Source organism: Xyrauchen texanus, chromosome 3 (genome assembly GCF_025860055.1).
Source record: "Xyrauchen texanus isolate HMW12.3.18 chromosome 3, RBS_HiC_50CHRs, whole genome shotgun sequence".
In the NCBI taxonomy this organism is placed as follows: domain Eukaryota; kingdom Metazoa; phylum Chordata; class Actinopteri; order Cypriniformes; family Catostomidae; genus Xyrauchen; species Xyrauchen texanus.
In genome coordinates this window covers 15,653,554-15,664,426 of record NC_068278.1, presented here as the reverse complement: position 1 = coordinate 15,664,426, position 10,873 = coordinate 15,653,554, and the positions used below count along the sequence as shown (strand labels likewise).

General features: G+C 37.4%; 1 protein-coding gene across 1 annotated transcript in view; it reads right to left on the bottom strand.

Moving 5' to 3' along the window:
* Nucleotides 1–2,622: 2,622 nt before the first annotated feature.
* LOC127632578 (3-methyl-2-oxobutanoate dehydrogenase [lipoamide] kinase, mitochondrial-like) overlaps nt 2,623–10,873 on the bottom strand; it is a 29,477-nt gene continuing 21,226 nt past the window's right edge. Inside the window, exons 9-11 of the mRNA XM_052111240.1 lie at nt 6,904–6,993; nt 5,837–5,992; nt 2,623–4,152 (exon numbers count right to left, since the gene is read on the bottom strand). Coding sequence (XP_051967200.1) covers nt 4,008–4,152; nt 5,837–5,992; nt 6,904–6,993 — 391 coding nt within the window. The 3' untranslated portion in view covers nt 2,623–4,007. The remainder of the gene's footprint in view (nt 4,153–5,836; nt 5,993–6,903; nt 6,994–10,873) is intronic.

Below are 10,873 nucleotides of genomic sequence, written 5' to 3'. Positions count from 1 at the left end.
ACTCACCCTTCTGCACACTTTGAGGAATATTTCAAGATCTATATATTGCATTACGTTGGGTGCGTCTCAATCAAGGAGCTCTAAGGTCTCAATCAGCTTCCTAGTTCAATAGTCAGGGCACTGGTCAGGGTGTCGGTCATTCTAGTGGACTGGAAACATTTGAGACCCCTAAAAAATTGTTGCCAGAGACTATTTAACACTGAGACAGAGCACCTGTGTTCAAAAAAATGGGAGACATTGGAACGCCCAATATGGCGGATATAGAAAAGGAAGTCTTAAAGATAAAAGAGCCAATCACCTTTTAGATACAGACATTTCCTGTCAGTAGCTGTGTCTCGTTTTGGAGGCTGTGTGCTCTGGAGGTCGCATTTGTTGGCAGCATACGTCTCGTTTCAGAAAAGCAGTAGGACACTCCGAAAGCAGCCTTCAAATACAAACTTCTTTTACAGGAATTCCAAGCATGCAGTATCATTCATTGGCACTTACAATAATTATTTGTGTCAATGGAAAAGTACATAATTAGTATGAAACAAATTATGCCCCTTTACCCGAAAATATGATGTTCAAATCCCAAACTGAAGTACCTAAGTAGATGAGAGTACAATGTATAATATGTAATACATTTTATATAAAAGTACAGCTGCAAAATCCATATTCTTTTTTCTCTACATCGTTATAAGTCTCCTAAAGTTTACCTTAGAGATTCCCTTCTCACTCAGAGAACGTGTGCAGGTTGAGAGCGATGTGTGTTTCCGTTTGTACTATAAATGCTCTCTCGTTTAAACAAAGCTAATTCTAAGTTAAGGACCACTGCCTATAGAGGAACCGTCCTACCTAGCTACAGTCTTCGAAATGAGACACACCCTGTTATGTGTCCATCAGAAGATGGAGACACAACCCATGTTTTTTGTGGTGAGTTTTATGTGTGACGTATTGGGAACTCAGATTTGGTGGCTTTTGAAGAAGTGTAATTTAGAAGACTGGGTAACTTGGATTTGTTTGTTGGGCAATGGGGCAAGTATTTGGAGTTTTTGGAGGGCTCTTGGGGTGGGCAGTGGAGAGAGAGATATAGGTATAAACAGGGTTGGGAGGGTTACTTTTGAAATGTGTTCCACTACAGATTACCGAATACATGCTGTAAAATGTAATTTGTAACATGTTCTGTTAGATTACTCAAGGTCAGTAATGTAATCTAAATACTTTGGATTACTTCTTCAACACTGGTAGATTTTTTCACTTGTTTTGACTATAAAATCTCTGCCAGTACAGTAAGACAAAATACATGCACAATTTTAAATTGCTCATCAATCATTTAAATATTTAGGTATAATAATAACTAGGAAACCAGAAACATTATTAAAATTAAATTGGATTATTGTTTGGCTATAAGAATCTCTACTAAGCTTTTAACATCAACGTGTTTCAAACTTATCTTAATGTATTGTTAAATCAAATTTTGTTTACATTTTTGGTGTCGATGTTCTCCAGAAAAAAGATTGTGAACTATTTGATGTTCTAAAGGGAACTTCTGTGACAAGATGTACGTATAATCATAACGGGGGAAGGGGGTTATCTTACTAATAATATAATGAGTGTTTTATAAAGCATCAACCTTTACAATTGAATTGATCAGACAAAATTAACAAATAGATGCCTTTATTATTGTTATTACTAATTCGCCTCCGAGTTTCGCCACTGGTGCTGTTCTTTCCAGAGCTACACCAGCTGTTTATTATGACTTGACGTTCTCCCTACTCAGTAAAATCTCTGGCACTCCCGCCCCACCAAGGTCTATGCCCAAGAAATTTGCATGTATATGGGCGGCCAGGTGTCTGTTGATTGACTCCCACTGGCTAAATATGTCATGAATTCTCTGACATCTCTGTAACAGGATGGTTTAACCCTGTTTTTACTATTGTTGACGGCATGCAGTAGGACCCTAGACTGCCATTTCACAACACAGAGATTTAAGGCACCTCCATGTCATCTAACACAACAGCCTTTCCGCTTTCCACGCTCTGGCAAGTCGGGAACGAGTTAGCGGCTTGACGCTGGTCAAGTAAATTCTTTGCTGTTGTTAGCGACGTGCTATGTAGCAACATGGGGTTTCAAGACATACACAGTGCTTTCTTCCGGCCTCAAGAAGAGCTGGTAAAGAAGCCCTCTCGTTTCCCTTAAGTCGACAAGCTGGGAACGAGAACACGTAATATTAATTCGCGGCTACTTACAGAGACATTACATAATAAATGTCGCCATTTCTATTTGTTCAGTTGGCGCAGTACGCCAGTTTCATACATTAACCTGCAAACTCATCAACGCCATTTTGTTCATTCTTGAAGTACAAATACCTTCAAAACTTTGGACTGCCATCTGTGTAAGTGTGCTTCAGTACACAAATTAGGCTTCTAATTTAATTGTCGGCTAATTTTAATATATCGATCAAATAATGTGCTGTTTAATAATCTATATTTTACGACATTCCTACAAAATTTAAGATTATAAAATGCGATCAGACAAACAGACTCTGCAGCCATCTACTGCTTATTATTTTGACATAATTTTCAAGTCATATATTTATCCCCCCCCCCCCGGGGGAAAAAAAAAAACTATGGACACAAATGCTTCAAACAGAATTTTATAATGCCTGAAAAACTGCGCATTTGGCATCTATGAAATACAAACTCAACATCAAAAGCAAAGAATACAATAAAATGATCCAACACTTAATTCTGGGTGCCTCATGCCACAATTTGGCCTTTTTTAAACAACGGAATTAATGTTAATATGTGCACATTAGTATGTTTGCATTCCATAACGGTTATCCTACTATATACATCATTCATTACCCTGATTCTCTATCATTAGTATGTTCACTTGTGTAGCTTTATGTACAGTCAAAAGTCAATGCTCAGATTGTACCAGCAGAGGGCAAACTAGGGCAAAAAATCTGCATGACTTCTGTCCAGAAAATGAGCATATATATATATATATATACTAGGGCTCCCTTTCATAAAAAAAATCACTCGCCTTGATTCATTTCAAAAGTAGAGGAAAAAGAAACCATAGGCACAAGATCAGTTATGAATGACTTGTACTATTGTTGCATAAAGCTCATTGTCTGTCAGTTTCTCTAAAGCTGGCACCCTTTTGGATCACAAACTGAACAAAGCCCATCAGGAGACAAAAATCTGCAGCTGAAAAGGGTGCAAAAATGCATTCATTTAACTATCAACATCACTATTAACACCATTGGCTGGAGAGAATGTCAAACAAAAAATGTAATTTATTTAAAATATTTTGCACTTTGCTAATAACTGCATGAGCATTTCTTTCATCACACCATTTCAATCATGAAATATACAACAAAATCTTAAGCTCGTATGGCTAATGTGAAATGTCAAAACTATCATAACTGGAACATCAGACCACATATTTTGAATCAGTATTTTGTCAGTTTTTGTAAAGCAGTAGACCTATATTGAGAGCAGCTTGCTAAAAGCCTTTCTGCACTTGTGTGCCAACTCAAACGGTTCCTTTTGAAATAACACGTCCTTAAAGAATCCAAATGATTCATAATTCTGAGAGAAACCAGGACTTGGCTGTCGGGAGAGTTGAAGTCACAGAAGGCTGACAGCATCTTTTATCAGTTTCTGGAGTGTAAGGCGTCTCATCCCACTGGCTTAAATTTGGATAGTGACATGCTGGATTTTGAACATGAAATCCTCTAGCATTCTTAAGGCTGAAAGTTTGCTTTCTTTTTAAATCACAGTGAACAACACAAACACCTTATATGCAGTGCAATCCCAAAGTTGTATCAGTTCACAACGTAAAACCAATGAAACCCAATGACTGCAGAAAACGTAATCCAAAATGTGAAGCTGATGCAGAGTAAAAGGGAAAAGAGTTCGACGGATAATGTGTGAAAAGTGATAACAGTAGAACTTCCTGGTTCACCTTCCACCCCTAAAATTGACCGACCCGCAAGCTCCAATGAATCAGGCATAATGTCAAACTCTGAAGCTCTCTCCTTTGCCATCAATGTGCCGAAGACGCAGGTAGACGTCTGTGCCAATGCCCTGCATCGACTGGATGGACAAGGAACCTCCCAAGTACTCAGCATATGCTCGAGACGTAGGCAGACCAAAGCCAAACCTGGAGATTAAAAGCGATATCATTGAGGTGTTACACTATCCCATTACACACCACCACAGAGCAGCCCAATTTACCAAATATACAATTGAAAACATCAATTAAACCTGAAATTGAGCAAAATTCTCATTATTTTGTGTGAAAGTTTGTGTTGATATGAAAAAAATAATAAAAAGTTATAGCATTACAAAAATCATTTATGCGAGTGTCCAAAAACATCTCCAATCAAATAAATCATAATAATTGTACATAAGAACTAATTAGACATGGAAACACAACAATGACAAAAGCTTTGCATACCATGCAGGCATGATTTTAGTAAAGAGATTTCACAGAATGAGTTTCATTCTGAGCCATCTGAGTCATCATTGAGTCTGTGTTGTTTTTGGCGCCATCTCCTGGTGGCCGTATGTAATTAGAGTGAATGATAACATGACTCTGCCCAAATATGGAGGACTATCACCACTGGTTGTAGCAATCTGAAACCCACCCAATTGATTTAGCGTTCCATGATGCTACAGCATTTCCGATAACATCAACTAATCCAGGCAAGCCAACAGGTGTGTTCGACTTCATGCAGCGCTGCACAGACCGATCGGCACTGTACTTGAAGCAGTGCGTGATGTTTAGAAATTGTTTCAGAGTTAAAATGGCATCACCGTGGCGTATGCCATCAAAGTACCGAAAGAGTGATTCGAAAGCAGCTACCTGGCACATCTGGCACAGTTTCTCCAGCGCGGCTGCACAAGCTCTGAATGATGACAGCTTATTAATGGTTGGCCAGACTCACAATGTGACAATGGTTACATGGGCTGCGTTTGCAATGGCATGCTTCACATACTACTCTTACTACTTCTGCTATGTCAAACTATGGCAGAAATAAGTAGTCTGCCATTACCAAGGTGTTTATTCTGACACATCCAGTTTGGCGAAAACTAAAAAAATCCATGTTTTTATAACAGTACATCATGTTATATTATGTTTGTCATATTAATATGTTTATTCATAAAAACATTAATTAAAAATTATAAAAAATTCTGCATCCTTTATTGGTATTAAAATAATACAGGCATTTATTTGTCATCTTTATTAATTAGCACATAAACCTTTCAAATGAACAATGTTTCTGCTTATTTTGTGTAAAATTCAAGCATCTGTCTGTCTGAATTTCACTTTGACTGTAATAAAGAAAGCAAACATTGTGTGATCTTCCATGACTTGTGTAGGTTCAGCAGACAACGGGAAGCGCAAAGTCTCTTTGCTTGAAGGCTCTTTTTTCAACTCCTCCACCGACTGCAGCCGGCAAATTTCACAGAACGGTAAATCGAGATGCAGTTCAAATCAAACACACCCAACGTGTTTGTAGACAGATAGCAAGTTGTAACATGTAAAGATCCAGATCAAACTGCTTGAATCTGGATCAGGTTGAGTAGTCTACTTCAGCTGCTACACTGATCTAATAGCAAGAACGCAAGTCAGCTGCTGCATGTGCATATCTTTAAAAAACGTAAATATATACACGTGAGGAGGTGAAGAGCATGTTGTACATGCAAAAAGGAAACATGATCCCAAAAACAACAACCTATGCATTAGACCTGTCTAAAATACAACAACTCGACATTTCATTATTTGAGAAGCTCTGTATTGTAGCCCGTTTTCAATCTTACAGAAATGCAACTCCTCTTACCCATGCATGGGTCCAGATTGGGGACCGCTGTTAGTAATGCTGTCGAAAAGATTGCTCATGCGCGGATCCTGTGTACTCTGCTCAGCTGTGCTAAAGTGGTAATCCGTCGCCTTTTCCAGAATGCTGTGAGGAATCCCACCACCACGATCTGAGATCCTGCACAAAATATGATCACACTGATATTATTACAAGCATTTACCAAAACAACATGTGAAAAAGCAGGAATGTGGTCAACTTCTTAAGTTGACTAAGAAATTTAAGATTAGTTTAAAAATCTCACATTATCATTCTTGTAATGAATTGTGACTGGTCTTCTTTCTTACATCTATGTGGAAACTGAATTATGATTGAGCTTTTCTTTCCATTTATAGTGTTTATTTGAACAGCCAACAGAAGACAAAACCTGTGAAATGCCAGCTCTGACCTGCCATCTTCATTAATGTATTAATAAACTTTAACACTATTATTTTGCTGCATTGCAAGCACTGACATTTACTTTTGGGAAATACAAATCTAGTTTTCATTTGCTTTGTCTTACCTGCATATATTACTTAAAAGTACCAGTTTCAATTGTTTTGACAATGTCCTGTTTCTCTCTTGCATGTAGTGCAAAAACAGTCAGTATGGAGTACCTTAGTTATATGCTGTTAAAGGTATAGTTAAAATGCTCTCATCATTTACTCCCTCTCATACATCATAGATGTGACTGACTTTCATTTTCTGAACAAACTTTTTTTTTTTTTAAAATATCTCAGCTCTGTAGGTTCATACAATGCAAGTGAATGGTGACCAGAACTATAAAAGGTCAAAAAAGCACATAAAGGCAGCATAAAATAATCCACATGACTTCAGTGGTTAAATCAATGTCTTCAGAAGCTATATGACAGGTGTGGGTGAGAAACAGATCAATATTTTAGCCCTTTTTAAAAAGGACTTTAATATTGATCCGTTTCCTACTAAATATTTACGTAATGTCACACTCCACATAATTTCCTATGTGGCATTTAACTATTTAGTTATAAGTAAATTCGGGAATAAATGATTGATTTTGGACACCATAAACTAACCTTATGACAAAGTCAGTATCATTGTTTGCGATGGTGACCACTACATCAGGCACATTGTAAGGGGTGTCCAAGTGACTCTCCATGGTGGCTCTGTGAACAACAGGAAATAAATTGTGAGGAATTTCAATTGAACATTATATCAACAAATAAAATGGTAATCGGTAAAGGCCTGAAATAACTAGGAAAGCTCTCCTTTCACTCCTCCACTCTCCACAGTTCAACTTTAAGAGACAGCAAATCCTTGAGAACGATTTCTCAAAGAAGAAATGTGACGAAAAGTACAGGAAGGAGAAACCTCCCAGCACATGCACTCATACAGTTCGTGCTTTTGTTGGAGATGGCAAATGAACGAGGAATTTAATGAGTATGTGAGGAAACTGCAGTCTGTGTCTCGGGGCTCTATCAGTGCAACTAGAGAAAACTGGAGTGGCTTTATGCCAACAGTAACTTGACCTCCAGCCAAGAACAGACTGTCTACCATCTGGTTGAAGAGGAGTCTGAAGCAAAAATTGTGATAACAGTAACAACTTAAAATAGAAGTCTATGGGCAAGGCATCTTGTATTAATATTAAAGTGTTTGAATGAACTCATCCTTACCTAAATCGGTTATTTGAGCTGTTAAATTGAAAGGTAACGAGTTTACAGTCTTGACATTATCATGACAAGAATTAACATATTGGATGCAAATTAACACAGAAAAGGCTAGTCCGATATTAATCTATAAACTATAAAATGTATAGGTCTTCTGACTGTACTTTTGAAATGGTGTATATTTTGAAATTGTGTATTTTAACATTTGTCCCAGTGCAATGTCTTGCCCCATACACTTTCAAGCGCATTGCTGTAAACATGATTGTGGTGATGGGGGCGTGGCCGAGCAATGTTTGCCAGGAGAGACAGAGGTAATGATTGACACCTGTGGGAAATCACCAACACAAAACGATGTGTGCCGTCTGCTCTGCTGACTACTCTCTCCCTTTTATCTTGCAAACGGATGGATCGGACAGGGGTGCGTCACTCTCCCAGATGGTGGAGGAGCATCCTGTGCTATTCATTAGTCGCAAACTCTCACTGAGAGAGACAAAGTACAGCACCACCGAGGAGTGTTTGGCCATCAAGTGGGTGGTCCTCACCATCCAGTACTATCTGTTGGGATGTGCTTTCACCTTCTGCTTGGACCACACCCCCCTCTGGTAGCTTAAAATCGCATGAATGATACAGTTGCATGGATCAGCCGATCGTATCTAGCTCTCCAGTCATTTAAGTTTGCACTGGTCCACAGGCTGCGCAGGGCCGCGATTTTATGCCCAGCCCTCGCTTCCTCCTTGAGAAGTCAGGAGACCTTCTCACAATAATTTTTGCTTGTTTCTACAAACTGAGGTACAAGTCAAAATAATTTGCTTTGGTAAATCAACAGAATTCCCCAGATGTTCTCAAAGTCTAGAAATAATCCTGGAAGAATTCTTTTAAAAAGGTACAACAAGACAATGTTCAAGGTGAAACTTCTCAACAAGGACTTTATGCAGGATAATAAAAAAACTAGATAGGTAAAAATTTGTCAAGACAAAGTTTGATGTTGACTTGACTTGTCTGAACGTTTAAACGTGTTTAAGTTTGATGGTTATACAGACATTACAGTAAGAATACAATAAGCAGCTAGTTATCTTGCTAGCCAGATAGACAGACTGTCACATAGTCAGATAAACCATCAGCTAGATAGAGAGGGCAACTTAAAGGTGCTGTAAGCGATTTTAGCATTCTGAAGCTTTCACGTGACCGAACAGTTGAAATAGCCATGCTCCCTCATTCTAAAACCACGCCCTCCAAAAAGAATTTTGGCACAAAAACTGAGCAAAAGAGCAGCATTGTTTGTTCCTGTGGCTGTCAAATTCAACAGTGGCACAATAGCCTCAGTGATCCACTTCAAATCCAACACTATGTCCCCGTTTCCACGTGGAATTAAGATGCGTTTCAGATGATCAGATCACATGTGGTCAGGGTTGGGGAGTAACGGAATACATGTAACGGGATTACGTATTTAAATTACAAAATATAAGTAAGTATTCCACTATAGCTAGAATTTAAATAATTGGTAATCAGAATACAGTTACATTCAAAAAGTATTTTGATTACTGAAGAAATTACTTTGCATTTTATTGTCATTTGTTTCATTTAATATTTAATCCTTTCAGATGGAAAACATTTATTCATATAAATAATGCTATAAAACAGCATTTGAACAGCAGTGAAACACTTTCTTATGATGTGTTACATTCATACGAGCAGACAGAGAAGTTTGAAGTAAGTTTGGAGCTGAAGAAATATAAATAAACCTTGTGTAAATCGTCAGTTTTACACAAAGCTAAAATTATATGCATTTTACAAGCACGTTACCAGGCAAGATCATATTTTGTTTCTCAAGAAAATTCATGTTGGCACATAATTTCTTTTTTCTATTAAGAAATTTGATATTAGGGCAAAAATCGTATTCTTGATGATAATTTTTGTATTGTTTTCCTATAAAAAATATCTAAAAATCCTTAAACAAGATGAATTTGATTTGTTTTAGAAGCAACTCTGCATAAGATATTTGGGTTTTTCAGAGAATCTATTTTTAACATGTATTTTGTCTTACTGTACTGACAGCGTTTTATTGTCAAAACAAGTGAAAAAAAAAAAATTCTACCAGTGCTGAAGAAGTAATCCAAAGTATTTAGAATATGTTACTGACCTTGAGTAATCTAAAAAAATACGTTACAAATGACATTTTCCAGCATGTATTCTGTAATGGAATACTTTTCAAAAGTAACCCTCCCAACCCTGAATGTGGTCAGCCCTAAATACAGGTTTAAATGGAGTCTAAAATGTTTTGTGATCAGATCACAAAAACCACATACAAATGTGGTCAAAAACGCATGTGTCCACGTCACATTTGAGGTGTAAATGCTAATCCGTCCTGTATGTGTCCCGGCAGCAATGAAGCGCCATGCCTTACCTGTCAGTCAGCTGCGTTAAAACAGTAGTTTAAACTTTGTCGTTTACGAGTGGCTTTAAAAAAGGAAATAACTGTAAAAAATTTATATTTTTGTATAAAATAAAAAAATAGATGCATGCAAAATCAGAAGAGCTTCACGGATCTACTTCAGTGTGTCTGATATCAAACACGCACAAACATCTGAAGCTCCTTTAATACAGGTAAATACAATAAAATAATGGATAATTGAGCTTGACATGTGTTTGTGCTTTCAGCTGCATCAGGGAGAAACAGCGTTCTGTTTTATTTCGCACCTAGTCATTTCTGACATTGTTGTGCTTTAATATTTTGCAGTAATACACGGACAATGACTGATATATGTTGTCATGAAACAGAGACCCTCCCCTCCAAATCCAAACACAGTTGTCACAGGAGACACATTTAAATGACCAGGTGTAAACAGCCATGTGTCTCACCTGACCACATGTGATCGGATCACCCGACACACATCTTTATACCAGGTGGAAATTGGGCCAAAGGTGAAAAGCATCAATGTCTGTGGAGACATTTTTGTTTGCCGTTTACAAAGTCTACAGCTGTCACAGAGACCAGTGAGATGTCTCAGGACATTTATTTAAATACATCTCTAAGGGAGTAGGAACATTTTTTGCATACTTTCACACAAACAAAAATTAGGTACTTTGTGCATTTGTTTACATAAGAATTTTTGACAATTGGAGTTTGAATTGATGAGCATTCTGTTGTCTTTTTTAAACATTCCATCAATGAAAGTCTTTGAGATTTTTTATGTCATGACACTGTAACACCCTGTCTACACTGGATGCGGCGGTGGGTCACGTCAAAAGCAATAGAATAATCAAGGTTTCTGCAGGTTTTATGAAGCTAAATTTAAGACTTTAAGAACTTTTTAAGACCAAATTAAGAAAATGTAAGGAATCAATTCATAAAAATTGCATTTTGTTTTTATTTAGTACT